The 27,806-nt window shown below is 67.8% G+C and overlaps 2 protein-coding genes across 2 annotated transcripts; one reads left to right on the top strand and one right to left on the bottom strand.

The window, feature by feature from the left end:
- The first annotated feature begins 669 nt into the window (after positions 1-669).
- Positions 670-10,861, top strand: MTHFSD (methenyltetrahydrofolate synthetase domain containing). The gene is made up of 8 exons (XM_037518052.2): positions 670-735; positions 2,478-2,581; positions 3,771-3,884; positions 5,239-5,352; positions 7,050-7,140; positions 8,083-8,195; positions 8,358-8,483; positions 10,286-10,861. The coding sequence occupies exons 1-8, from the start codon at positions 720-722 to the stop codon at positions 10,859-10,861; spliced, it is 1,254 nt and encodes a 417-aa protein (XP_037373949.1). The 5' UTR covers positions 670-719.
- A 13,846-nt stretch (positions 10,862-24,707) lies between these two features.
- On the bottom strand, positions 24,708-27,311 carry FOXF1 (forkhead box F1). Its single transcript, XM_037518089.2, has 2 exons — positions 26,278-27,311; positions 24,708-24,869 (listed from the first exon to the last, which is right to left on the bottom strand). The coding sequence occupies exons 1-2, from the start codon at positions 27,278-27,280 to the stop codon at positions 24,709-24,711; spliced, it is 1,164 nt and encodes a 387-aa protein (XP_037373986.1). The 5' UTR covers positions 27,281-27,311; the 3' UTR covers position 24,708.
- Between the last annotated feature and the right edge of the window lie 495 nt (positions 27,312-27,806).

Here is a 27,806-nt window from a genome sequence, read left to right on the forward strand (position 1 = left end):
CCCGCAGGAAAGCAATGCTTTGGACCTTTGCGAGCCTGGTGAAACACGCGGCTCCCTCGCGTGGAACCAAGACAGCGAACGCCTTTACCTGGCCAGGCCCGGGAGGGAGCTGGGGATGTGGAGCCGGGGCGGGCGCGGGGCGAAGCCCCTTGGGGGTCTCGGGCGGGGGTGGGGGTGGGGTGCAGCCGTGGACCTGGTTCTGTGACATTTTTGAGTCGGCTTCCTGGAAGCCCGCGGGGTCGCGGCCCCGGTTGCAGGGCGCACCTGTACGCCTCCAAGGCGCCCGGCCCGCCCGGGGCACGCTACGGGCACCGCTCCCGACCGGCACTCACCGTGCCTCGGCCCCCAGGGCGCAGGCGGGCGCCACGACGGCGCGGGAGCCCTGACGTCACATGGGCGCGCCGGGCCGGCAGCCCTGACGTCACATGGGCGCGCCGGGCCGAGCTACGCACAGGCGGGACCGAGAGCGAAGAGCGGGCGCTGGGAGACGGCTTGTTCCATGAACTAGGGACGCGCTCGGGGCGCCCCAGTCGTCCCGCTGCTCCTCCTCTTTTGGCCCGCGGAGTCGCAGACGCAGGCGCGCGCTGGGCCGCTCCCTCCAGGCGCGGGCGACGCCCTCGGCCCCCTTCAGGCCAGCGCGCAGGCGTGGCGCGGGCGCGTGGCGTCACCGCGCGCGACAGTCTCCGATCCGCCCGGGCTCGCTCTCTGACGGCGTCGCCATGGAGCCGTGGGCGGGTGAGGGGCGCGCCAGGGTCTGGGTGGGTTTCGAATAAAGCTGCCCCGGCACGGAGGAGGAGGGCGCCGTGTGCACGCGCCCGTCGTCGCCGCTGCCCGCGACCTCCGCCCCCCGGGGGACGCTGCGGCCAACAGCGGGGGCACGGGCGGGCCGGAGACCCTCCTGACCTAACGCGCGCGTGCCCACCGCCTCGCGAATGCCTGGTGCAGGCCAGGCCCGCTGCGGGCGCCGGGAGACGCGTTCTGAGCCCCCGGGCTTAGGAGGTCACCCCCCAGCGGGGGCGAGCTGTGATGGATGGCGGGTGGCGGGCGGAGATAGTGCCCAGTCCTGGAACTCCTGCTGCGCCCGGCGCTGCACGGCCGGCGTCCACTCCGCCCTCCCACACGTGCAGCCCGGGACCAGCGCACAGCCGGCGCTGATAACAAGGGGGGGTCATAAACCTTTGGAGGTGCCTGCTGGGGGCCAGGTCTGAGCTCAGGGCCAGAGGTGGAGGAGTGAGCGAGGCCCCGGCTGACCTGACAGGCGGTAACAGAACAGAGTTCAGGCTTTTCACACATTAATACATGTCGCTTCTTGTTATCCTAATCATCTCCCATGTTTTCCTAACTTTCCAGGGGCAAGTTCCTGCCCTTTCCTTTTATTCTCCCCCTCCGCTCCCAATTAGCCCATTGCTTTATAAATGGGAGCCATTTAAATGTGATTAATCAACCCTCCCGTGGCAAGGGCCACAGTGCCTGTGTTCCTTGTGTGCACACAGCATCCTGCAATGTGTTGGCGCCGCCTATGGCCTCGGGGTTGCCAGTGAAAGTGATAAATGTATTCACCATACAGGTGGGCCTCTAATTGCTTCTGTCTGGAAATCCAAAGTGACGGTGCTCTGGGTTCCTGCAGGATAGACATCTGTCTGCCACTGACCGCTCGGGGTGCTTGTTGGAGGAGGTGGCTATGCTAGAGCTGAGTGCAGTGGTGGGGGGCCAGGGGAGGGAGGCGTGAAGCCCTGACGGGGAGATGGACCCACAGTGCCCGAGCCACATCTGAATTCAAAGTGAGGAATAGGGTATGAAGCTGGACAGTCAGGGCCTCACTCAGCACCTCATGACAGGATCCCCAGGGTACTAGAGCAGAACTCACGGAATGATTAAGACGCAACTATGTGAAGGTGCTGGTGTTGTGTTTTCACCGCTTCACTGAAAGCTGCTTTTTCTATTTCTCCAAGGGGAGCACATGGTTAGTGTAAATTTTGTGAAGACTGCCCCAAATAAATACAGGCTCTCTGCTGCCTTAAAATGTGTTTACAAAGTTGGCTATAGGAGCAGGGATTCCCACACTAGTAGCAGGGGCTGTCGCTGCTCATCCCAAGGAAGAGCTGGTTTACAGAACACTTGGGCAAGCTTATGAACTTGACAGCAAGAGTAGACGCATACAGATGGGTGGGCTGGGTGCTACTTGGCAGTGCTTTGACTGCTGTGGAACACGGGTGCCGTATTCTGGGGTGCCTTGTTCTGCTACAGGTTAGTGAGACTTGGTGGACACTTGGGTGGTGTTGAATTCATCCCGTTTTGCACATTAGTCATCTGTCACGACCCCTAGCCCTGACTTCACTGTAGAGCTCGGAAAGCCCAGGCTGCAGTGCGGTGTGGGGAGTGGAGGGCACTGAGGGAGCAGGCACGCCTCAGGGCCTGGGGCCGCAGGCGCTGGGAGTGGCCTCCTGCCTGCTAATCCGTCGCGCCTTCCTCGTTAGGTATTTCCAAACAGGACATTCGTGAGCGAATCTGGGACTACATGGAATCACAAAATTTAGCTGACTTCCCCCGACCTGTCCACCACAGGATTCCCAACTTCAAGGTACTTAAGCATTTCCCGAGCATGCGGAAGGAAAGCGGGAGCCCCCTAGGCGAGCAGCATTAGCAGCAAGCCATGGCTGTCTGCCGCGGGCGCACTGCAGTTGGGTGAACAGCAAGCAGCAGCGAGAAGTCCCAGCCCCCGGGGCGGTGCCTGGATGCCTGGTGCTTGAGGCTTGCTCTCCGCACCTCGGCCTGCGGGGTGGGGTCCGGGCGGGTGTGCTCTGCCTACTTTCGAGACCCGGTAGCATGTGAGTCCTGCTGGAGGCGAGTTGCCTGCCAGTCCTCAGACCCCATGTCCTCCACCGCTAAGGAGGGGTGCTCGGACAGAGAAGCCCCCCACCCCCAGCACCGGAAAGAGGAAGGCCTTGCCAGACCCCTCAGGGCCCTCCCAGCAGCCGTTCAGAGTGGAAGATGTCAGAAATGCCTGCTATGAGGACGTCAGTAGGAAACAGTCGGCTTTAGAAGGGCGGCCGGGCACAGCTCCCCACTGCCGGCACGCGTGCTGTCTCAGAGGACCAGAGGGGTCTTGAAAACACCCGAGGGCTCTGCCAGGCCTGAAGGGCATGACCCGTTTGCTTGCCAGCCGCCCCACCCCAACCTAGGCCGACTCCTCCCCCAGCCTGGCTTCTCTGGAGCGAGTTCAGGCCCTGAACTGGGTCCCTTTGAAAAACTTTGGTAGGGTTTTTTTGTTACTACTTTCCTTTAAGGGCTGCTTATTCCAGGGAGAGAGAGGTTCGTGAAGCGCAGGGAAAAGATGGGACGGGCTGCACAGAATCAACAGAAACACCCTTAAAAAGGAGTCGTGGGAGGGGGGCGGAGGGGTTCCGCTCAGTGGGAACCAGCCACTTCCTCATTTGGGCCCTGGTTACGAAGGCACGCGCTGTCCCTGAGGGCCACCTGGCCTCATGTCTGTGCTCTGCACGCGTTCTGGAAGGGCTGCTCTATTTCAGTAAAAAGTACTGGGCGAGGCTGGCCACCTCAGCCCCTTCCTCCCCTGCCTGCCGGCCCATGCCGACCAGCGGGTAACCGGCAGCTGCCTTTACACAGGGCGCCGCTCGAGCCGCCGACCACCTCCCTCGCTTGCAGGCGTTCAGAATGGCCAGAACCATTAAAGTCAACCCCGACGCGCCCCAGAAACACGCTCGCTTCTTCGTCCTGGAAGTAAGTGTCTGTCTGTCTGCCTTGACTAGGGTTCCCACCTGGCCGGCCAGAACCTCCAAGGCCTGGAAGTTTTTTCCAGGTCGCAGGAAGTGAAAGTGGACCCTGACAAGCCGCTGGAAGGCGCCCGGCTGCTGGCCCTGCAGGTAACCCCAGGGCCCGAGCCAGCGCCGTCTCGGGTGGCCGGGAGGGCACGACCCTGTGTGTGGGGCGGCGGCCCTGGGTCTCGGCTGTCCAGCTGCCCCTCGCATTTCTACCCCCAGAGGACAGGGGCCTCGAGCGTGGGCCGGGACTCGCAGGAGAGAGGCTGCAGCAGGCCCGCTTCCTTCGGCTTCACTTGTAGCGTCCTAACTTAGAAACTAGACAACCCGCGGGTGAAGATTCTGATGAATGAATCTCCCAAATATACAAATCAGAGCAGTATTTCACAAAAACATGGGCTCCTTTTCAAGAGAAAGAAAACATTCCCCCCACAGTGACTGAATCATTCTAACTTGACATAAAAGGTGGATGCCCCCAATTTGCCGTGGTTTCAACGCTCACGCTCTTGTGTGACACCAGGGTTGGCCGTGAACCAACAGCAGCCCCCAGCCCTGGCGCACTTCACTGAGGGCCTCGGGAGCAGCCCGCGGCCGACGCCATACAGTGCTCGGGCCAGGCCCCCACAGGCGCATCTGCCTCCTGAGATGCCTGCGTGGTGCAGGGGCCAGGGCGGGCAGTCATTGCCGGGGGCGGCCGTGTGGGACCTGCTCTGGTTCTTCCAGCCTCTCCTGTGGGGGAGCGCTTGGACTGCCAACGGGGTGAACTCCAAGAGGGACCCCCGTTTTGAGCCTTCCAGAGCACAGTTTCTTGCCGGCGGTCAGTAGCACAGGCCAGTGCACTGGCAGTGGCCGGGCCGCAGCGGAGGCCCCGCGGTGCGCGGGTGTGACCCATGAGCCACCTCCCGCCGACGCTTGCCTGCGAGGTGCCTCGCCCGCCACCTCGGCCCACGTGTCGGCACTGGCGGTGGAGCCGGGGTTCTGGCCCGGGTGGGCCTCTGGAGCCAGCTCTCGGCCGCGTGCGGTTCAGGGCCATGCCCTGCCAGCAGCCCCTCCCGGCAGAAGCAGAGTCCCCGCCTCTGAGGCGGCCGCCCGCGCCCTTCCGGGCTCCAGCCTGAGCCTTGCCCGGACGGGCTCTGCGGACAGAGGCGCAGCCACAACCAGGCTGGGGCTTGCGAGCACAGACCTTGGTGTGGGTTTGCTGCTATTTCTGACCTTTAGGGTTCGCGTGGCAGGCGAAGGAGCATCAGGGCGCCGGGCCACATGTGTCCTCCGGGGCGTGGAGCCACGGCTCCGAGAGGAACTGGCCCCCACTTTCTGAGCTGTGCCCGCCTGTGAGCCGTTTGCGTGGCACACACCTGAAAATGCAGACACGCAGCTCGTGGCCCTCTCCAGAATGCACAGCCCTAGGCCTCCCTGTTTCACCTCGTGAGTTACCGCTTGTCTCTTTTATTTTTTAAAGAGCAAGAAAACGTTGTTGGTCCCAACACCACGCCTGAGAACAGGGCTGTTTAATCGGATCACGCCGCCCCCCGGGGCCACGAAGGACACCTTGAGGAAGTGTGCCACCTCCCAGGTGGGTGCCCGCCACCATGTCGCCCCCAGGAAAGCACCAACCAGGCCCCGGCCAGTTCTAACAGCAGCAGACAGCGCGGAGGTGAAAGCTACTGTCACCAAAGGCCGACAGGCGGAGCTGCTGGAGCACCCACGGCCCAGCTCCAGGAGCCAAGCAGGAAGCCCGCCCCGCGTTCCCACGGCCTGGCCACTCCGCTCCACTTCTGTTGCCCCAGGCCGGCCGGCAAGCTGCAAAACGCGGAGGAGCCGCTAGTGGCCCTGTGCTCTGGCGCCCCCTGGTGTCCATCTGTGCCGGAGCTTTTCCCAGCTGCGCCCAGGGGTCTGGAGCCAGGGCTGGGTGGCATGGGTTGGCAGCTTCAGAGCCTCCCTTTCCCTGGGACTAAGGCCCAGGTCAGGCATGTCTGCCCCCTGCCCCCCCAGTTCACCCCCCCACCCATGCCTGATCGCACACGCACCTCTGCATGTGCCAAGGCCCAGCGTCCTTCCAGGCCACTCCCAGGGCTGGGCTGGGCTTTGCTAAAGGCTGAACAGCAGATTGGTTTTGTTCTGTGTCAAACCCGAGAGAAGGCTCAGGCTCAGGGACCCAGGGCAGGTCTCAGGCAGCGCGTCACTCCCTCACGACGCAGAGTGGAGAGTGGCGCAGGCGCGCCTGGTGCAAACGCAGGCCCCGATGGGGTGAGGGCTCGAGCCCCAGGCCCCGTGGCCGGCCGCTGCCACCGCACCAGGCCGGGCTCCCTGACCTCGTCACTTGCCCCTCTGCTGGCTCTGATCTCACAGTGCCGGCCACGGGCAGGCAGACAGGCCTGACTGCGCCCCAAAGGACAGGCTGTGGAGACCCGGGGACCCCTCGCTCACCTTCCCTCTGCTGGACCAAGCAGGAGAGGCTGCCACGTGAGGAGATAGGAGTCTGGCAGGGGGTCACAGCACAGAAACCCCCCAGGGGCTGCTCACCCGGGCTGCCGGCAGGGCCTTTAGCACCATGGGGACATGTGCCAGGCCCGGAGCTGCTTGCCTGGTGCCTCCGTGAGGAGACAGGCTCTCCCAGAGCGGGCACCCTGGGCAGTTCCTGTGGTCTGACTCGGGAGACCCCCACCCGATGCATATACTGGTCCTGTGAGGACTTGTCCCAGCCCGTGGCCAGGTCTGAGCAACACCCAAGGATCGACCACTGAGGCTTGCTCTGCGCAGCGTCTGCCCGGCCCCACAGACCGGCCTCCCCGGGCACTCGGTGCTGCTGCCGCGCTGTGGCTAAAGAGGACGTGTCATAAGTGAGGTGCTGTGCGGACGGGGACGCCCCATATCTCGTGCTGGCCTGACGTGTGGCTCCCCACGTTGCCCCTGCTGCCTGTGAGGGCACAGCTTGCCCTCTTCACTTCCACGCCTGCCGCCGGGTGAGAGGAAAGCCCGCGGGCCGGTCTCCCTCGGAGGCCCAGCCCGTGACCCTGAGCCTGTGCTGTGACCTCAGTGTCCTCTGCCTCCTGGACAAGCTGTCCATCACACGTCGGCATCCTGCCTGTTCACGCTGGCCGTTCCTCCCAGCATCTGTTCTGGGAGAGAGACGGTGGGAGCACCCCCTCCTGGGTGCTGAGCCCCGGGCTTCCCCCCGCTGAGTCTGTGGGGTCAGGGCCCTGGGGCCCTGCCCGTGAGGTAGGGGTGGGCGCCCTGCCCCGGGGCTTCATGGCCCGTCTCTGTCCACAGGGAGTGAGGAGCTACAGCGTCCCCCTGGGCCTGGACGCCAGGGTCGCCGTGGACCTGGTTGTGGTGGGGTCTGTCGCCGTTTCTGAGAAAGGTAAGAGTCGCCCTCGCCTGCATCTGCCCGCTCTGTGCTCGGCTGTCTGGGCGCGCCCGCCCCCACGGCGCATCTGTCCTTCATTTGGGAGGCCGCTCAGCCCTCCCGGCCCCCGGCCCCTCCACAGTAGCAGGGGTTCTAGGCTTTGTTTTTGTCGCGAAGCGACCGCCTCCCGGACAGCACGGGGCAGGTCGGGTCGAGAAGCCTCCACGGGCACAGGCTGCCCAGCCCGGCCTGGCCCTGCGAGCGCCGGCTTGTGTGCGGGGCGAGGGGCCGGGGGCCGGACAGAGCTTCTGCTGTCTCTCCGCGGCCTGGTCTCCACGCACCCACGAGGGCCTTCCGTGGTCGGGGGCGCTGATGCCACACAGGAGCTGCCTGGGGCCTCGCAGGAGCCCGGCCTTCCACTGCTGCCCTCCCGCCCGCGAGCGCCTCCTCCCGCGCCTGTGATCCCGGTGGTGCCCCAGGGTCTGGGACCCAAATCTCACGAGGCAGCGGCCGGGATCTCACGGGATCTCCTCCCCATCGTGGTGGTCCTGGCGCTGCCTCGGCCCTGCCCCTCAAGGCCGGGGCCGCCGGGGACCCGCGGGACAGGCGAGGCCACCTTCCCGCCCGTCTCCGGCTTGAGCGTTTTCTGTCCCACCCGGGGCCGCTGATCGGGAAGAGTCTTTCCAGTGGGTTCTGCTCTTGGCCTTCTAGAAACCAGCCTTCCGTCGCTCGTCTCCGGGCCCTGCTCGCCTGACTGCTGACGCGCTTCCTGTGAGGAGCCCGAGCCGCTGGGCTGGGCTTACCCGCGTGACGGCGCCGGCTGCCTGCGGGGCCGCCGTGCCGTCTGCAGAAGGGCCGGGTGCTGGTCCAGGCGTCGCCTTCCACAGCGACCCCATAGAGCGCGACTCCGGGGTGGCCGCCCACACCCCGCAGGCGCTGACCCTGCGTTCTCTTCAGGCTGGAGAATCGGGAAGGGAGAAGGCTACGCGGACCTCGAATACGCCATGATGGCGTCCATGGGCGCGGTCGGCCCCGGCACTCCAGTGGTCACCATCGTCCACGACTGCCAGGTGCCTCCTGGGAAGCCCCTCGGGGCCCTGCCGTGCTCCGTGGGGAGGTGGGTTCCGGGTGGGCGGTGGCGGCAGGCGGACGCTCCGGGCTCAGCCTCCCCGCGGCGGTTTGGGGAGAGCCTGACCTGAGCGGCCCCTCAGCCCTGCCCTCCCTCTGGGCAGGTGGTGGACATCCCCGAAAGCCTCCTGGAGGACCACGACCTCAGCGTGGACTACATCCTCACCCCCACGAGAGTGGTCGCCACCGGCTGCCGGCGCCCAAGGCCCACGGGAGTCACGTGGTCCAAGGTGGGTCCCCGGGCCTGGACGCCCCCTTCCCTAGTGGGGCGCTGCCCTCGGATTTTCGAGGTCTCCCTCCTGTGCCCTGTCCGCGGTCAGGCGAGCTGAGGGCGAGGCGACAGCTGGCCCCGACCAGGGGCCTGGGGGGCGCGAGGCGGAGCCTCTGGGGGGAGGCGCGTTTCTGATTTGCTTGACCTGGCGCAGGCTCCGGGGGCGGGAGTCCGGGGCTGTGCGTGGCCGACGGCCCGGAGGGAAAGCAGGCCTGCTGGCTGCGGCTTCTAACCGAGCGGCTTTGCGCTCGACGACTGAGCAGCAGGACTGCCAGCTCTCAGTGCCCGCGACGCAGCCAGCCTGCTCGTGCAGCCCGGCCCGCCGGAGCCTGAGGGCAAGGCGGCCGCTCCCCGGGCCTTTCCGTGGGCTGTGGGCCGGGATGGAGCCGTCCGCCTGGGGCCGGGGGCGGGGCGCCTGCGGGCGGGGCGCGGAGGAGTGACATCCAGCCTCACACCTGCCCAAAGCCCCGGCTGCTCTTGGAGTCTTGTGTAAGGGGAGCCCCGCAAGGCCAGCGTGGGGGCGGCCGGCCCATCGCCCAGGCCTCTTTATCGTTCTCCAGCCGACTCCCTGGGCTGGGGGTGCCCTCGCAGGGGCGGCGTGCCCTGGGAGGTGCCTGCGCCTCGCGTGGTGTTTCAGTGGGTGTCTGCTGCCCACGTGGGGGGCCTGGCCACAGGGGTCAGCTTTCCTGAGAGCACCTTCTCCTGCCTGAGGGTGCCCCGGGGCTGAGCCCCCCGAGGGGGCTCGTGGCTGGGCCTTGTGACAGGCTGTGCAGACTGGACTGAGCCCACGGGGCCCGGCTTCTCTCCTGACTGTGGGTGCAGCTTCAAGTTCCCCGGACTCTCCAAATGCCGGGTCTAGCGACTTGCGGTGCCCGTAGGGTCTGCCTGGGACCAGCTGGCGTCTGCTTGTAGCCCCAGAGAGCACGCGGGCCTGAACTCCGCGGGGTTGGGAGCGGGGTCGGAGGGAGGGGCTGGCTGCGCTTGGGGTTTGCTTTGGGGCTCCTGGGACCCCGAGGCTCCGGGTGCTCCCGCTGCCTTAGCCACCTTGATGCCTCAATTCCAAGGCCCAGCGGAGGCCGGGTGGGCGATGTCTTGCATCAGAAATGGGACACACAGGCTGAGCCGTCCCCGCAGCCCTCATAAAAGGCTTCCAGAAACACCCGGGGAGACAGCAGGCGGAAAGCCAAAGGCGCCCGGCGTGCAGAAGCCGTACGCAGCCGAGGCGCTCGTCCTCCGCGGTGCCCGGCCCTCCGCGGGGCCTCGGCGGGGGCGTGTCCGGAGCCGGGTTCCCGGGGCTTGCCGCCGGCACTGCCCGCCGCGCTGGGGCAGCTTTGCCCCGAGAGGAGGCGGCGGTCCCTGCGTCCCCTTAAGACCCCACCTCGCCTCAAGCAGAGGCTGCCGGGCGGGGCCGGTATGAAGGCAGAAGTCCCCCCTGTTCAGGGGTTGTCGTCGGGCGACCCTAACCCCAGTGACCTCAGCTCTTCCCGGGCTGCAGGCCTTCCTGCTCCCCGAACCTCTGGGCGAGGAGACAGCAGAGCCTGTTCCCCCGGCTGCCTCAGCGCGTGGGGGGCCAAGGCAGGCCCCGAGCCCAGCTCCCTGCAGCCGGGAGGGCGCAGAGCTGCTGGCTACCAGCCAGGGGCCCCTCCCGGGCGGCCGGGCCCACCGCCAGCGCCACGCCAGCCACAGCTCCTGTTCTTGCCGGGCCGGCGCGGCCGTGGGCCCCGGGGCTCCCCAGAGTAGCTGCGGCTGCTCCCCTTCCAGGTCAGCTGGGAGATGCTGGGGAAGATCCCGGTCCTCAGGAGCCTCCGGCAGCGGGAGAAGCAGGCTGGGAAAGACGTCGCCCTCCGGGACGAGCGCCGGCACCTTCCGGAAACTCATGGCGGGGAGAAGGCTCCCTCGAGTGCAGACGGGAGACCCCGGGTCCCAGCCCGGCCGGAAGTGGGTGCTGCGCAGGGTGAGGGTGCACCCTCTAGCCCCAAGCCCCCGCCTGCCGCCTCTGTTTACGTGGGGAACCTGCCCCCGGGTGCCCGGGTGCGGGAGCTGAAGTGCGCCCTGCGGGAGCTGGGCTCCATGCCCGGGCGGCTCACGTGGCAGGGCCCGCGGGGCAGGGCCTTCCTCCACTACCAGGACCAGGCCTCGGCGCAGCAGGCCGTCTCTCGCCTGCAGGGCTTGCACCTGGGCGCCAGCCCCCTGCGGGTGGCACTGGCCAGGCCGCAGAGGGCCCGTGGCCTGGAGGGCGGCTGCGCTGCAGAGCCACACCCTGACCTTGGCCCGGCTGCCTCGGACGCTGCGGCCCCCGTGGGTCCTCCCAGGCCCAAGGAGCCGCCGCTGCTCTGAGCTCGGCTCTTTGTGGGAAGTCGGGGCCTTCAGTCTTTGACCTGACGGGCTGGCTCTGTCCTGCTGGCTGTGGAGCGTGGCTCGTCCCCCAGCCTGCCTGGTGCCCCCGGGGTCCCTCCAGCCGCCCGACGGGCCGCGTCCTGCCTGAGCCGGGCCCCCCACACACGCGCGCACTGGCCCACCCTGGGTGAAAGGTCAAATAGGCGCGGCGCGGAACCCGCCCCTCAGCACCTCAGCTGCGCAAGTCTGAGAGGGGCCACACCCCACAAGGGCAGGCCTTGCCCACCCGACTCAGGCCGTGGTCCAGGCCTCCAGCCTCCCTCTGAAACAAACATTTCCCCAGGGATTGACAGCAAAAACCACATCCACTTTGGAGGACAAATCTGTCCTTAGATGTGGTCATTAGGGGCCTCCCTGGTGGCCAAGGGGTCAAGCACAGGGGCTGTCCGCAGCCCCTGCAGCACGTTAGATCCCCGGCCAGGGAGCTGCCCACAGGGCGCGGCAGACCCCTCCTGCCTCCCCGCTGCTCCCCTCAGCAGTGGATTTCAGTGGATCTGCCTGTTCTGCTCCCCACTCTGTCTCCGGGGAGCCCTCACCCCCCCCATCTCTGGCCTGTACCCCAGCTCTTGTATGTGTAAATAAAATCTTCAATAAAAAAAATCTGCTCATTAAATGGAGATTCCTTCCCCAAGTTGTCATGGATAAAATGGGGGGGGGCTGCGCAGGTGCCTCTCATGTCTGCCTGGGATGGCCCAGGCCGACTGGCCACCCAGTCCGGGGGTGCTGGCCACCTGTGTCCCAGCCCCAACCCTCCAGAAGGCGCCTGGGGTGACTTGGCTGACCTGCAGAGCGCGCTGCCCGAGCCGGGCGGTCTGCCGTCCCTCCTGCACCGCCCAGCTAGCCGTCCGGGCAGCCTGCCCCGTCACTGCAGAGAGTAGCCCGTCTCCAGGCCGCGGGCTCACGGCGAAGCACCCGCGCAGCCCCAGCCTTCTCCCCGCCCCAGGGGAGGGCCTGCCCGCGAGCCCGTGGCTGCAGCCCCCCTCGAGTCTGCCAGTGACCCCAGGCAGCTCTGGGCCCCCCCCCCGGGAGGGCGCCCAAGAGGAAGCCAAGGCCCAGGGAACGGGCAGGGCTGAGGGCGGCACTGGGGGTGTGCACGGCCCGGACGGTCTCCTGCGCCCTCGCCACGAGCTGCCGGTGACCTTGTTTCCAAGGTTCTGATTCGGGACAACCACTGCTCCGAGCAGGACGGAGACTCCAAGGCTTCGGGGTGCTGTCTCGTGCCCGGCAGGAGCCTCTTCACAGCCAGCCTCGCTCAGGCGCGCCCCCAGGGGGGTCTGTGCGGGTGGGCAAGCAAGCGGGGCCGGCAGCAGGGTGGGGACGGGGACTGGCTGCTGGCCCAGTGGGCAGTGAGTCCCACTCGCCTTCTTGGGACTGGCCCCCAGCTGTGGGGAGCCCAGGCACCCGTGGATGCCCGGGAGCGGGTCCCTGGGGGGTAAGTAGTGGGGGAGCTTCGGGCTTTTCCACCCTCCCACCGCACATGCGCACTCAGCCAAGCAGCATGGTGTGGTGTGGCGTGGTGTGGCCTGGCGTGGCGTGGCCTGGCATGGCGCGGGGCAGCGCGGTGCGGGGCTGAGGACGGAGAAGTGCGGTGGCGTGGACGGAGGTGTGTGGCGGAGCGCGACGGAGCACGGCGACGAGCGGCGGAGCGCGTGAGGACACCGACACGGCTGCGAACCAGGGATGATCCTACCGGGTGTGGGTGGCTGCGCTACACTTAGCGTAGACGGCAGGACGGTTCAAAGCAGGACGGCTCGACGCGGACAGGTATGGAGCCCTTTGACACCTGGGGAGAGGTTGAGGGGCGCGGGCCACGAGCAGATGGTCCTCGGTGGCCAGCCTCTCCCCCAGGGGGCGCTTCCCAGGAATGGCCAGAGGGAGACGGATCCCCGGGGCATCGGAACAGGCCCCGTGCGAAACGGGAGAGACGCCGGAGAGACACGGGGCCCGCGAGGCGGCAGCGGCCGTGGGCTGGGGGTTTCTCGCAGCCCCGTGAGAGGCCAGGCAGAAGGCGCGCGCCAGAGTCCAGCAAGGACGGGATGAGCGGCGGGAAGAGGTGCGGGAACTGCAGCAACGTTTGAGGATTCTGGAGGAAGAGGTTGGGAGACGCCAACCCCCCATTCCGGAGAGGCCAGACTCCCCAGCAGAGGAGGAGCCGGAGGCCGGCCCTTCGCCCGAGTCGCAGCCGGGGGTGGCAAAGCAACCTGCGACTCGGAGATGCCGGACTCCTGGAGAGGAGGAGGAGGCTGGTCCCGTGCCCCGGGCCCGCCGGTGGGGACTCAGAAAATGAGGTGGCAGTGGCCCATGGCCCCAGGGGGTGAGGCTGCTGGGCCACCACACGTGACAGTGTCCCACGTACCGACCACACGCCCAGGAGGAAGTGGTGGACTCGGGCAGACAGTGCCGCCAGAAGCCAGGGGCGCCCTTGGCAGCCTGGCTGCTGCGTTTGTGGGACCCGGGGTGGATGGGATTATCTGACGGCGCAAGAGGCGCAGAGACTGGCCCCCGTGACGTCACACCCACCCTGGAGACAGAGGCTGCAGGACGGCCGGCGGTACGGCCAGGGCGACCACACCCTGCTGGGATGGGTGACGGCTGCCGCACGAACTGTGTGGCTGATGCAGGAGCCGTGCCGGGGACAGCGAGCAGATGGCAGACGGACGCCGCGCTGGGACAGGTGCTTCGGGAATTGTGGATGCGGCAGGCCATGCGCAACGTGAATGCCCGTGGTCCTGATGGTGACGCTCACAGGAGGGATGAGAGACTTGGTATGAAAAAGTTCCCTCTTGTCCGCATTTGGATCCCTCACGGCAGTTCTAGCCCCCTACGCGGGACGTCAGTCCACGACGTCGCCACAGCGAGAGCTGGCCGGGTGCAGTGGAGAGCCGGCACGCGCAAGCTTGGAGAGGAATACGGGCAGTTGTTGAACAGTCGAAAGTTATGCCGAGGAGGGCGTGAGCCTCTTGGCATCACGGAGCCTGCTAAAGTTACCTGTAACCAAATGTGGACAGGTGTAGTGAGAGCAGGTGTAGACCGCACTAGCACCCACGCGAAGCCCAGGGCGTACGTGTTGGAATTACGGAAGTAGCTGCAGGAAGCCCAGAGGCTCACGCCCATGAGAAGGACTGCTGCTCAGGGGAAGCTTGGAAGCGTCAGGCCTCAGGCACGCGCCCTGCGCCTGGAAGACCACCTGCTGCCAACCCCATCCTCGGGCGATCACTTTCGAATAGGGTGAGGGCCAAGGAACCCGTCCACAGGGGCCGGGCAGGGACCGGAGGCCGCATGTGGAGCCTGCCATCCACTGGCCCCGACTCACGCGCAAAGAGCTTTGGCTTTGGTAGACACAGGAGCAGAATGTACCCTGCTCTGTGGAAATCCAGGAGGATTTCAAGGGTCTGATTGTTACAGTGAGGGCTGTGGAGGCCAGAGTGTCCAGGTGACAGCAGTGAGGCTGTCCCTGGGGATTGGGCCATGACCCCCGAAGGAGGATAAAATACATGTGTCGCCCATCCCGGAGCACGTCCTGGGGGTGGATGTGCTACGTGGCTTATGGCTCAAGACCACAGTCGGAGTTTCACCCTGGAGTGCGTGTGGTCAAGGCAGTGGTGCGAGGACACACCAAGCATGGGCCCACACAACTGCCTAGTCCCTAGGCGAGGGACTAATACCAAGCAATATCGGCTGCCTGGAGGCCACAAGGAAATTACGGGCACCATATCAGAACCGGAGAAAGTGGGCATCGTGCGTACTGCCCACAGCCCCTGCAACTCGCCGGTGTGTACCAGGAAGAAGCCCGATGGCTCCTGGCGCATGACAGTGGGTTATCGTGAGTGAAATAAGGTAGTTGCCCCCCCCCCTTGCACGCTGCAGGGCTTCGGTGGCAGACTTGATGGATAGTCTTGAGCCATGAGCTAGGCAGGTATCATTTTGTCGCCAATCTGGCAAATGCTTTTTTTCCGGACAGCTATTGCTCCAGAGAGTCAAGACCCGTTTGCCTTCACGTGGGAAGGCCGGCAATGGACATTTACTGCTCCCACAGGGAGACCTGCTCAGCCCCACTGTGCCACGGGCTGGTGGCAGCAGGTCTGGCCCGGCGGGAGAGGCCATCACACTGCGTTTGTATCATTACACTGATGACATTTTATTGACGAGTGACTCTTGCAGAGTTGGAAAAGGCAGCGCCTCTCCCGTGGCCACCCCTGAAAACATGCGGCTGGGCAATCAATGAAAGCAAACTGCAGGGGCCTGGACTGTCCGTTAAGTTCTTGGGGGTTGTTTGGTCGCGTAAGACAAAGGTTATCCCTGATGCTGTCATAGGTGAAGTGCAAGCTGACCCCACTCCAACCACAGGGAGCAGCCGCAAGCCTTTCTGGGCCTGCTGGGTTCCCGGAGGGCGTTTATCCCGCACATGGCCCAGCTCCTACGACCCTTGTATATGTGGATACGTAAGGGGGTCAGGTGGGATTGGTCCGCTGAGGCAGACACAGCATTTGCAACAGCCAAACATACTACAAAGACTGCTCGGGCCTTGCAGGTTTTTGACCCAGCCCGACCCTGCGAGCTCGATGTGCATGTGACTCAGGAAGGGTTCGGGTGGGGACTCTGGCAGAAATCAGAGAGGCTACGGCAGCCCATTGGGTTCTGGCCCCAGCTCTGGCAGGGGGCTGAGGTTAGGCATTCCTTGACTGAGAAACAGCTGCGGCGTATGCAGCCTTACTAGCCACTGCAAGTGTAACTGCCTCAGCCCCTGTCGTGGTGAGAACCACCTACCCAGTAGCCGGATGGGTACAGGCCTGGACGACAAAGCCCCGCAGTGGTACTGCTCAAATGCCCGCTCTGGCGAAGCGGGGGGCCTACCTAGAACAGCGCTGCACCCTGTCAACTAGCCCCTTAAGGGCGGAGTTGCAGGAGGTCCTTGGTCCGGGGACGTATGTCAGTATGGAACCCCCTTCAGAGGCCTGTGGGGAAGCCGACCTGAAGCTAGTCCCTACGAGGAGGGACGAGCACCGATTCCAGCAGAGGCCTGGTACATGGACGGCGCCAGCCGGGGCCAGCCGGCCTCTCGGACAGCGGTGGCTGCACACCCGGAAACAGACGCCATTTGGTTTGAAAGTGGGACAGGACAGAGCAGCCAATGGGCTGAACTGCGAGCGGTGTGGATGGTGGAGGCCCGTGAGCCTCCCCCTCTAGTCATCTGTACTGACGGCTGGGCTCTGGGCAGGGGCCTGACCCTGTGGACTTCCACGTGGAATCTAAACGACTGGACAGTCGTGCATCGGCCGTTGTGGAGCCAGGCCCTGTGGGAAGATCTATGGGCTCTGGGGCATCAGAAGCAGGTGACGGTTTATCCTGTCACAGGACGTGCCCCATTGGCCTCACCAGGCAACGATGAGGCAGATGCCCTAGCCCGGGTGCGCTGGCTTGAAACTGCTCCGGGGCGGGATGTTGCACGGCGGCTGCACAGACGCTTGCTGCACGCAGGGCAAAAGACAATGTGGGCCACTGAGTGTGCCTGGGGTCTACCTGAGACTTTAGAGGAGGTGCGGGCTGTGAACAATGTGTAGTGTGTCCCAGGGCTCACCCCGGGAGACCGTTTGCATCCGCAGGCCAGGTGTTGCGGGGGCAGGGACCTCGACACGCTGGCAGATTGACATCATGGGGCCACTGCCTCGCTCCGACGGACAGCAGTGCGCAGTCACCTGTGTGGACACGCTACCGGGTTATTGGCAGCTTCCCCTGCTCCACATGTGGACCAAAAGGCAGCTCTGGCGGCACTGGCACGCGTATGTGCTGCAGATGGACGTCCGCTGGTAGTGGAGAGCGACCAAGGGACACATTTTACAGGTGCAGGGTGGCGGCAGTGGGCCAGGGACATGGGTGCTGAATGGAAGTTTCACGCTCCCTATAATCCCAAAGCAGCAGGGATCATAGAGCATGTACCGGCCACGGAAGCAAGGGCTGAGGGCTACTGCCCCGGCTCTGACGCTGGCCGGGTGGAGCCGACGTCCGGGGACGTGCTGCGAACACTGAATGAGAGGAGCGGGAAGGGGGCTTGGCTCCAGGGGAGGCGCCGCTGCGTCGTGCCGCTGCTCCCGTCCAACCGCAGACACGAGTTCCGGAGAGTCTGTTAGAGCCTGGTTTGGAGAGCAGGGCGGCGTGGTAGTGCCAGCCCCGACCAGAGTGGACCCAGGGCAGACTGGGGGCTGGGAATGGCCCTGGACTGTGAAGGCGCCCCCCATGCGCCGGGTGGCTCTGATAGGCCCTTGGGGTCGTGGCCCGGAGGCCAATTTACAAGGAACGCCAGGGGTGACTGCACCGTGGCCGCCGCGGGTGCGTTACCCGCCTTGGGGCGGCAGATCAGCGGGCAGCCTTCAAGGGGACATTCGTGAGGACTCAGTTGGTATTAGGAGCTCTCCACGCTTGCAGCATGTGGCGCCCTCGGATGCCTCTTCGCTGGCCAGGCGAGTGTGGTGCTCACGACCCGGAAGGCCGCTGATGCCGGCTACAATGTTATCCTCGACGGGAGGGCTCGCCCACTGCTGGCTCCAGTGCCTTCTTCCTCTTTCCGCCCCCAGGAGAGATGCACGTGGTTGTGTCCTGATGGACTGTCTGTTCTCGGGGGCCGGGGCTGCGGGGTCTGTGTCTGTTAAAGGAAACTTGCAGGTCCTTGTATACAGACGATGGCGCAGGACCCCGAGGGGGTGGACTGTGGGGTGAGTGGGGGGGAAGCGTCAGGCTTTTCCGCCTTCCCAGCGTGCAAGCGCGCTCGGCCAACCGGCCTGGCGTGCATGGCGTGGCGCGGGGCAGTGCGGTGCGGGGCCGAGGACGCAGGAGCGCAGTGGGGTGGATGGAGGTGGGGGCAGAGCGGCGGAGAGCGACGGAGCACGGCAGCGAGCAGCGGCCGGCATGAGGACAGCGTGGCTGCTGGGACGGGAACGATCCTACTCGGTATGGGGTGCTTGCTTGAGTCCCCCAGCTCCAAACCCAGCCCGCACCCCCACACCGCAGCCAGGAGGGAGCCCGACCTGGCTGTGGAAGTCTGGGGCGACATGCGGGAAGGACACAGTTGGCGCCCCAGGCCGGGGAGCGCACACGCCTTGCTGCCCTGGCCACAGCGGCTTCTTCCTACCTCGCAGGCACGACAAGCGAGGGCAGGGAGGGTCAGCCCCCGCAGAGCGCCCAGCCCCGAGCTGGGGGGCTGGGACCCTGCTCAGCTGACCTCCCGCCCTCCTTGGCTGGAGCCCCCCTTTTGGCCGCCATGAGAAGCATGGGTCCCCCAGGCGCAGCCGCAGGTCCGCTCAGCGCGGAGGCTGCAGGGGCATCGGGCAGCTCCGGGGCCAGCCCTGACCACCCTGTGGCAGCTCCCACGCTGCCCCTGTGGGTAGCCCCATGGGGTGGCTCTGGCCTGTGGCCTGAGATCGCCCCACACTTTGTTGCACTTTAGATGAGACTGAGCCACCAGGGCCTGCCCCCCAAGCCAGCGGGCAGAGCCCCTCGCGCCCCACCGGCGCCCCCGCCTCCCCAGGCTCCTCACACGCATTTCCTCAGCGCGTGGGGGTCTCCAAGCAGGGCTCCCAGCACCGGCCCCTTCCCGGACGGCCCCTATTCCCGATGCCCATAAATACAGAGGCTGACCGGAGCCCACGGATGCGCGGGGACACGCTACGCTGCAGGCCTCTGGGGATGGCACTGACCGCTGCAGGTGGACGCCCTGACCCGGCCACGGCCTCCCCCGGGGACAGGGTGGCCTCTGGAGGATGCTGACGAGGGCCAGGAGCCGGAGGCCGCCCCCAGCCCTCCGCGCACAGGGCCTGAGCCCCGGGGGGCCTCCTGGCTGCGTGTCCTCGCAGGGAGCTCGCCCCCTGGGCCTCGCTGTCCACCTGCAGGCCTCTCACGGAGCCCGGGTCCACTGAGGCCTCACACAGAGCCTGCAGGGGAGCGCTGCTGCCAGGACCGGTCTCAGGGCGAGGAGCGGGGCGCGGCCCCAGCGCTAAGCCCTTTCAGGCGACGGGTCCTCAGCGCAGGGGGGGGGGGACAGGGCCTGCTCCCCCAGGGCTCCACCAGCTGCCCCACCCCCACCCCGGCATCTGTGACTGCGGGAGGCGCCCGGGCTCAGCACCGCGTTCACGTCCTCAACTTAGGAGATTACATGGATTCGCCAGCCCCCCCGCCCCCCCACCACGCCCAAAGCCGGCGACCCCCTCACCGAGGCCCGAGGCCTGAAAGCCCAAGGGGTGGCGGGTCCACACGCGCCCTCAGGCCGCCCCGAGCGGGATGCGCGCCCGCAGAGGGACAGCAGGTGGCGCTGCCGGCCCGAGAAGCCCAGGTGGGCACAGGGTGGGCCGAGCTGCGGCCCTGCCCTGAGGCGGGGCCTTGCGCGCTCTCCAGGGAGGCCCACGAAGGCCCCAGGGCCGACCCGCGTGCACCCCGCGAGCCCCCTGCCCACGTGCGCGGAGGGACCCAGATCGCGCCCGCGGCGTGTGGCTCCGGGGATCCCCGAGCACAGGGCGGCTGCCATCCGTCCCAGGGAGCCAGGGCCCCGTGCGTCCCAGAGACCAGTGCCTCCCTGGCGGCGGGTCACCGGCCTCGGTGGGGTGCTGGGGGGCGCCTTCTCCCGGACGCCCCCCGCTGCCATCCTGCTGACCCCGGCCCCCACGGCTGGCCGTGCTGGGACAGTCTAGTCGGCGGCCGCGGCCCCATTGCCTTGATGGGTGACGCCTCTCTAAAGGCCGCCCCAGGGCTGGCCCTCTGTCCAGCGCCTCGCGGGGCCGCCTCCGGGTCTGGGCCGAGTGGCAGACACGCTTTGGGCCGGGGCCCTTGATGAGACCGACGCCGTCTCATGCTCATGGGGGGGGGTCTCCTCTGCCCGCCCGCCAGGAGCACCGGGGAGGCCCGCAGGTCAGGAACCCCCCCAGCCCCCCGCAGGCTTCTCTCCTTAAAACAGCCCAGAACGCTAGGAAGATTCCAGAAGCAGAGCGGGATGGCGCAGCCACGTCTTGCCCCACCTGCCCTCTCTTGCCTTGAGCTTCAACTTTTGTTTGGGTTTTTCTCTGCTGGACTAGGGGGAGGGGGCCAAGGAAGCAAGGCGCGCCTTCCCGGGGGCCACCGTGGCCCCCCTGAAGTCTCAGTCCGCTGTCCCCGAGCGGAGGTGAACGCCAGCTGGGGCTCGGACTCCCCTGCGCGTCCACGGGAGGGGCATGCCCAGGTCCAGCCCTGCCGGCCGCCGCCATGCCGGGCGCAGGCCAGAGGCCCACAGAGGCCGCCACAGACCACACGGCAGCGCCCTCTCCGCTCACGCGGCCGCCGCTGGGGGAGGACGCGTGTCCAGGAGCCGCAGAGCGTCTCGTCGGGAACACGGCACGGGGGGCGGGAAGGCCGGGTGTGACCCAAACTCTCCGTCCCCAACGGCACCTGGAGCGAGTCCCCTCGGCTTCGGGGCTCGGTTTCTGCCCCTCGACTTCGGCAGTGACCGGCTGACCCGGGGGGGCAGCTGCGGGATTAACGGGGCCGGCACAGAGAGGGACCCCCACGCCCAGCAGGCAGCGTGCCCCGAATCCTTGGCCTGTGCCTGGACCGGGGCCCCCGGTGTCCGCGTGGCGGCGGGCAGGAGGGGGCAGCAGAGGCCTGGCCGGGCCGCGCCTGCCTGTCTCCCAGGAGCCCGGCGGAGGAGGAAGCGCAGCCTCGGCCACGGCCACCGGCCACCGCAGGCCCAGAGCACTGGGAGGACTGCCCGGTCCGGAGCCCCAGAAGCCCCGGGGGCCCCAGCGCTGCTGCCCCAATCTGTGGCTTGAGCAGACCCCCCCGAGTGTTGCAGACGGGGGCGGGAGGACGCTGAGGCCCCCTCAGAAGTGAAGCTGGGGGGGATGCGAGGACTCAGAGACAGTGGGGAGCAGAGCAGGCGGGTCCCCCGAGACACACGGCTGAGGCCTACGAGTTCTCCTATGTAAAAACAAAAAGGAATTGAAGTTTCGAAACAGTGAAGCCGCTGGACTGGAGACCCCTCTAGCTGGCGGCTGGGGGCGGGCCCCGGGGCCAGGCACTGGCCGTGGAGAGCCCAGCTTCTCTCCGCAAGGGAGGGCGGGTCGGGGGCTGTGCTGGGAGCCGGGGGCTCAGCGCTGCCCACACTGAGCAGTCACACGGGGCCTCGAAAATTTAGATCCTTCGCCTCTGAGGGCGCCACCCCCACCTCCCCACGCGGACGCGCAAGCGGCAGCAGAGCCCCAGGCCCGCGGGGAGGCGGTGGGACGCGCGTGGGTCCCGTGGTCACTCCAGCCTCGGTGCGCAGGGTCAGGCGGGCCTCGTGCTCCTGCCCGGCATGCCGCTGGCCGCAGCCCCCACAGCCCCCAGGACGGTGTCGTTGAAGACGAGAGGCGGAGGCGCAGAGGTGCCCTGCCTGCCCGCGCCGGCTGGTGGAAGCTGCCCGCCAGTTGGCGGATGGCAGGTGGGGCTTGTGTGTGTGCACCCCGCCCGTCCCTCCAGCCCCAAAAAGAAAAGAGGACAGTGGGCCGAGGGCTCCTGGGTGGGCCAGGGCCCCTCCAAAGCCTGGCGCTGGGGTTCAGGCAGGGCCCTGGGAGGGCGCTCGGGCCTGCCAGCCTGGAGCTGGGGAACCCGGGGCAGTGGAGAGCCGCCTCTGCCGGAGGGGCTGGGGGCTGCAAAGACCCGGGACGGGGGACTCCATCGAAACCCAGGGACTGTGGCTCTGCCCCTCCCAGCCGTGGGCCTTTCACGCAGGGGCTGTGCGCCTCTAGGGCATCTGAGCGCCCTCCCAGTCAGGTGTGCCGCCCGGCCGGCCGCAGACTGACTTCCCTGAAGGCTGAGCTGGAACGAGAAAGATGTCCGTAGAGCTCCCAGCTCGGTGCCAGCTCAAACTCCTAACCCGCCCTCGCTGGCACGGTTCTGCGGAGGACGCTGGGGTGGGATGCGCCCTGTGGCCCAGCGGGAGCCGGGCGGAAATGCCCCAGAGAAGACCCGGCCCAGGCAGCCAGGTCTCAGCCCCGGGGCAGGGAGGCGAGCGAGCGACTTGCCTGCGTCCTCTGCCCTTCCCAGGCTAGCCTGGCCCTGGGCTCTCGGAAGAGTGCGCTTTTCTTGGGTCCCCAGGCCCTAGGGCAGGTCTGGAGATGAGGCCAGGCCCGCCGGTGCCCTGGCAGCTTCCCGCACAGGCTCCTCTGGGTGCCTCCCACAGAGGCCGGCCAGGGCCTGGCACAGGAGACCCGGCTGAAGCGCAGGCGCCATTGGGGAGCTGAGCAGGAAGCCGGGGTACACGGCCGCCTGCTGCCCTGGCCCCCCCCCACCCCCTGGCGCCAAAGCCTCACGCTCAGGGCACACGGGGCCTCTGGGCGCCAGGGGGCAAGGGAGCGGGCGTGGGGGCTGCGCCGCTGTAGCAGGAGGCCGGGGCCGCCGGCTGGGCCGGCATTGGGTTTCTCCTAATCAGCCTCGCTTCCCCAGCCTCCGACCTAATTGGGGCACAGTCTCAGAGGGGGCGGGGGGCGGAGGCCGCGCTTCCCCGCGCTGGCTGTCGGGGGTGAGCGGTCTCCCCTCCGGCTCCGCGGGCAGCAGCCCCCCGCTGTGTGGGCAGGACCCAGCCTTCTCCGCGCTGAGGGCTGCTCCTGGAGCACGGCGCCCCCGAGCCCCCAGCCCCGTGCTCCGTGGCCCAGACCCCGCGGGGCAGCGTCGCTGGCCTCTTCCTGTCCCCTTTATCTCGCTTTTATAGACAGCTGTTAGTTCGGGGCATTAATTGCCCGGGCGAGTTTATTGATAATTTTGATGTAACAGAGCACCGGAGAAATTACCCTCACGTCCAAAATGTCAAATTTGAGAAGAACCAGGTTCAGAGGCTCACGACCCCGCGACGGGACTGCGGTGGGTCTCCCGGAGGGTCTCCTGGAGGGCGCGGAGACAAAGTGACCTTGTTTGTTTGTTTTCCTGGGGAGCGGGGAGCGCGGAGAGGGGCCGGGACAGGCGGCTAAGCCCGAGCCCGTCCCCCGCCGACCTGGGTGTGCCCAGGGGGAAGCGCCGACCAGCACTCCCGGCCGGCCTCCCCGCTCGCTCGGAGGGCGCCCACCTGGGCTTCGGGGAAAACCAGAGAGCGGACGCCGGGAAGACGAAACCCCGAAACCCCGCAGAAACCCTCCCCGCGTCGCACGACTCGCGGCAGCGCAGAGACGGAAACGCCCCGAGGAACTCAGGGGCCCTGCTGTGGCGAGACATTTAAAAATCGAATTTTCGTAGGAAACTGGCCGTGCCCGGTTTTCCCTCGGGAAGGCCGGTCCTGCTTTTCCTTGAACTGCTTGGTTATTTCCTGAGAGAGAGGAGCGGCATCGAGAGGGCAGGGCCCGCTTGAAAAATGGAAGCCAAGAGCACACGGCCACGCTCGCCCGACGCCGCCCGCCCGTCGGGGCAGAGGGAGAAGAGGCCCGGCCGGCGGGGAGGAGGGACGGGACGCGGGAACATGGCCTGGGGCCACCCGGGCCTCAAGCCGCGCGTGAGACCCTCCCAGCGGCCTCGTGCCTGCGTGCGGGCTTGGGGGGCGGTTCTGCCACCTCAACCCCGATTCTGCCACCTCAGCCCCGGGCACACGCTGGAGGGGCGCTCGTTGTAGCGGATGCGACGTTGAGGCCACGTACAAATGTTATACATTTTTATTTTTGTTTTTTTTTTTTAGGAAAAATTACACAAAAGGCAAAAACATCCTCAAATTGTCGTTTTATACAGTGCAGAAGGAAATTCAAAATACGTGTCACAAACGCTGCGCCCCGGCAGCCAAAATACTACGGGGGTGGGGGGCCGGTCCCTCATTTTATATAGATATTTATATAAAACATACGGAAATTTGTTTTGACACAGATCGGACTTCGTTCCAATTCACAACGGACAGCTACAGAAATTCTCCGCGGCAAATATTGCCAACCAAGTCACGCCATTACTACTGACAGACGGAGGAGCCGCTGCGGCGTCGTCGCGATCACCGGGGAAGAAGTAGAATAAATAACAGGATGAACCTTGCTATAGAGTTTTACAAAGTGCCTTAACCTTCCCGCGTCTCCGCGGTCCGAAGCCCGATCCCGGGGCCCCGCGGCGGCGGGTCTCCTCCTTCCCGGCCCGGGGTGTACAGCAGAGACGGGGGAGACGCCGGCTCCCGTGAGAAAACGGCCGCCGGAGAATCCAGGCGACACTCGGAGCAGAGCTAGAAAGACGCCGCGGAGGCGCGGGCCGGGCCGGGGGAGCCCCAGCCCCTCCGGGTCTCCCACCCCGCCGAGCAGAGCGGTCTGGGCCCCGGGGCCGCCCCGGGCCAGGCCGCCTCAGGTGGGCCCGGGCGCCCCCGCGGACCCCTCCCGCGCCCGCCGAGGAGCCGCCGCCCCAGGCGATCTTTCCGAGAAGATTAAACATAAGATAAATACTCGCTGGAGAGTGAAAGGGTCTGACAAGCGGCCTCGGGAGCTCGCCCTCGGGCAGCAACCGCTCCCGTGGCGCCAGGGCGGGGAGCAGGACCGCAGCAGAGCTCTCCTTCGGACTCGGAGGGCCCCCCCAGCGCAGCACCTTCGCGGCCGCCCCCGGGGTGCAGGCAGCCGGGCCCCTCCGGCCGCGGTTTTAGACCTCGGGAGGGAGGTTCGGGGGAGGCGCCGCCGCCCGGTCTTGCCCGGTCTTGGCCGCCTTGGCCGCGGGGTTCCTTCTCCAATAATCCGGTCGGGGTGGGGTCAGACCCGGCTCTTCTGCCGACGGTTATACCTCGAGAATAAAGCAGTTCCCGGCGGGGCGGCGGCCCGGCCGGCGCGCCGGAGCCCCCGGCCGCCTCACATCACGCAGGGCTTGATGTCTTGGTAGGTGACCTGCTGGTGGTAGTAGGCGCCGCCGCCGGCCGAGTGCATGGACGAGGACGCCATGGTGTTGAAGGAGAAGACGAACTCCTTGCGGTCACACATGCTGGGCGACTGGGAGTGGTACCGCGGGACGCCTGCAAGGCGAGGCCACAGGGGAGGGAGCGAGAGTTAGGCGGCGCGGGGGTCGAGGCGGAAAAGCAGCGCCGACTGCGGACTCGGGGCGCCTGCCCGGCTCCGGCAAAAGGCCCCCGCCTCCCGTGCCCTCCTGCCGGGACGCCCCGCGCGCACAGCCCCAGCGGCTCTGAAGGCCCAGGGGCGCCGTGTGTGCCCCTGGGGGGAGGGAGGAAGCGAGGGAGGGAGGGAGGGGAGACCCCCGCGCCCGGGATCCCGGCCTGTCCGGGCCTCCTCTGGGAGGATGGGGCCTCTCTCCGGCCGGCCTGGGGGTGCAGGGGCTTCCGAGGCTGAAGGGGACGGAATGAGAAGCGCGGAGACCGGCCAGAAGACGCCAGGGAGGCCCCAGCGGCCTCTACCACCTGGGCAGCCCGAGGCCTGAGCCTGGCGCAGGGGCGGCCTCCTCCCAGCCCCAAGACAGCCCAGCCCGGGTGCAGCGACAGCCCGATGGGGGAGCTGGGAAGAGCAGGGCCGCGGCGGAAGGAAGCATCTCTGGGAGGACGGAGCCCCCCCAGGGCAGCTGGAGCCTGGGAGTTTGAAGCCGCCTAGGCAGGGCGACCCGTGGAGCCCGTCAAGCCGTCAGGCTGGACTCCTGTCCCCTGCAGGCTGCTGACAGCTGACCCCAGCGGCCCCTGCCTGAGTCCCCCCAAGCTCTTTCCAGAACTAGGCCCACAAGCCTGCTGGAGGCCGCCACATGGGGCACTTGGGGAGGGGAGGCTCCGCTTCTTCCTTCTCAGAGGGCAGGGACAGCGGGCAGCTGGAGACCCGAACACCAGGACGGAGAAACAAAGGGCCTCTGGGGCCTGCAACTCTGCGCCTGGCTCCGGGCCTGGCCACAGCGGGCCTCGGTCACCACAAAATGCCCCCGCTCAGCCCTCCCTGGGTCCGGCTGGCTCCCTGAAAGGCCCGAGGGCTGAGCTCAGAGTGGCCGCCCAAGCGGCCTGGGGCCTAGTGCTTCCGTCCTGCCCGGGCAGGGAGCAGGCGGCTCTCCAGACGCCCACTGGGCAGCCCCGGGGAGGGTGTCCCCGCCGGCCAGGCTGGGGGTTCGGCTCCATCCCCAGCCTTGCTGAGGCGTGAGGACTGTAATGGGCCGAGGTGACTTAGACTATCGGGGCCTGAGCCGCTCCGGGGAGGACGAGCCCACCTGGGCAGGCTTGGAGGCCAGTGTCCAGGAACTGAAACCAAAATAGAGAAACAGGGCGTCCGGGCCTAGGCCGGCCGAGGGCTGCGCTCACTCCTCTGAAGGGGCGAGGGAGGGCCAGAGGGACACCCCGGAGCCAGGGGCGCACAGAGGCGCTGCCCGGGGGCTGGGTCGGCAGCGCTGTCCGGCAACCCCGGGGCCGGGGCCGGGGCCGCGCGCGCCCCACTCACCTTGCAGCTCGGCGGGCGCGTTGTGGCTGTTCTGGTGCAGGTAGGGCTGGTCCAGGGAGTGCGTGGAGAGGCTGCCGGGCAGGGGGTTGGCCGCGGGGTTGCAGGGGGACAGGGGCTGCTGCTTGATGTAGGAGGCGCCGCTGTTGAGCGCGGCCGAGGCCGCGGGCGGCCAGGCGGCGGCGGCCGGGCCCGAGTACACGGCGTGCGGCTCCATGACGCCGCCGGCGGCCGCGGGCAGCAGCGGCGAGCCGGGCACCGAGCCGTCGTGGTGCGCGTACTCGCCGGCCGCCGCGCCCGCGCAGCCGCCCATGTACGCGTGGCCGCCGCCGCCGGCGGGCAGGTGGGGCACCGCGTGGCCGTGGCCGGGCAGCGCCACGCCGTCCACGCCGCCCGGCAAGTGGCCGTTCATGACGCCCAGGCCGCCGTCCAGCGCCAGCCCGCCGGGCGCGCACGGGAGGCCGCCGGCCGCGCCCTGGAAGCCGTAGGCGTCGGGGGGCAGCGCGTTGAAGCCCAGCCCGCCCACCACGCCGTACACGGGCTTGAGCGCCTGGCACTTCCTCCTGAAGCCGCGCGGCCGGCGGCGGAACGAGCCCTCCTCGAACATGAACTCGCTGGCCGGGTCGATGGTCCAGTAGTGGCCCTTGCCGGGCCGGCCGAGCCCCTTGGGCAGCTTGATGAAGCACTCGTTGAGCGAGAGGTTGTGGCGCACCGAGTTCTTCCAGCCCTGGTAGGCGCCGCGGAAGAACGGGAAGCGGCTCTGCAGGAACTGGTAGATCTCGCTGAGCGTCAGGCGCTTGGCGGGCGAGCTCTGGATGGCCATGACGATGAGCGCGATGTACGAGTAGGGCGGCTTCTCGGGGCGCCGCACGCCCGCGCTCGCCTTCTTGGCCTTGGGCGGCCCGGCGGCCGCGGGCTCCATGGCCGCGCCCGCCCCGCCCGCGCCCGCGCCCGCGCCCGCGCCCGCCCCGCGCGGCGGCTGCTGCTTCTCGGGCGCCGCGGACATCGGGGTGCTGCCTGCGCCGCGGCCGCCGCTGCTCTGCGCCGCGCCGCGCCGGGAGGAGCAGCAGGAGGAGGGGGCGGGGGCGGGGGGGCGCGGGCCCCGGCTCTGCCGTCACCCGCCGCGGGGCGCGCGCCCCGCCCGCCCGCGCGTCCTCCCCGGCGCCGCACCCGCGGGCGCGGGGCTCGCGCGCCCCCGCCCCGCCCCGCCCCGCCCCCCGGGAGGGCGCCGGCCGGGCAGCCCCTCGCCGCCGGGCTGGGGGCGGCGCCGCCCCCGGCCCCGCGGGCACGGCCCGCGCCCCCGCCCCGCGCGGCCCCGGCCCGCGGCTCCCGCGGCTCCCGCGCGCGCCCCCGGCCGGCGAGGACCCCCGGCGGCGCCCGCCCCCCGGCCCGGCCGGCCCGGCCCCGCCCCCGCCCGGCGCCCCGCCCCCCGCGCCCGCCCCGCCCCGCCCCGCCCCGCGCCCGGCGGGAGACGCACCCCGGTCCCGGCCTTCCCCGAGCGCGCGGCCCGCGGGCGAGTCGCCCCCGCGGCG

Source organism: Talpa occidentalis, unplaced genomic scaffold (genome assembly GCF_014898055.3).
Source record: "Talpa occidentalis isolate TD23 unplaced genomic scaffold, MPIMG_talOcc4v2.1 talOcc4.17, whole genome shotgun sequence".
NCBI classification, from domain to species: domain Eukaryota; kingdom Metazoa; phylum Chordata; class Mammalia; order Eulipotyphla; family Talpidae; genus Talpa; species Talpa occidentalis.

Coding starts and splice junctions, on each gene's coding strand:
- MTHFSD (XM_037518052.2), top strand. Junction 3,885..5,238: donor CCCGGCTGCTGGCCCTGCAG/GTAACCCCAGGG, acceptor TATTTTTTAAAG/AGCAAGAAAACGTTGTTGGT. Junction 8,196..8,357: donor CCATCGTCCACGACTGCCAG/GTGCCTCCTGGG, acceptor CCCTCTGGGCAG/GTGGTGGACATCCCCGAAAG.
- FOXF1 (XM_037518089.2), bottom strand. CDS start 27,280: ATGTCCGCGGCGCCCGAGAAGCAGCAGCCGCCGCGCGGGGCGGGCGCG. Junction 24,870..26,277: donor CGCGCCCGCCGAGCTGCAAG/GTGAGTGGGGCG, acceptor CTCGCCTTGCAG/GCGTCCCGCGGTACCACTCC.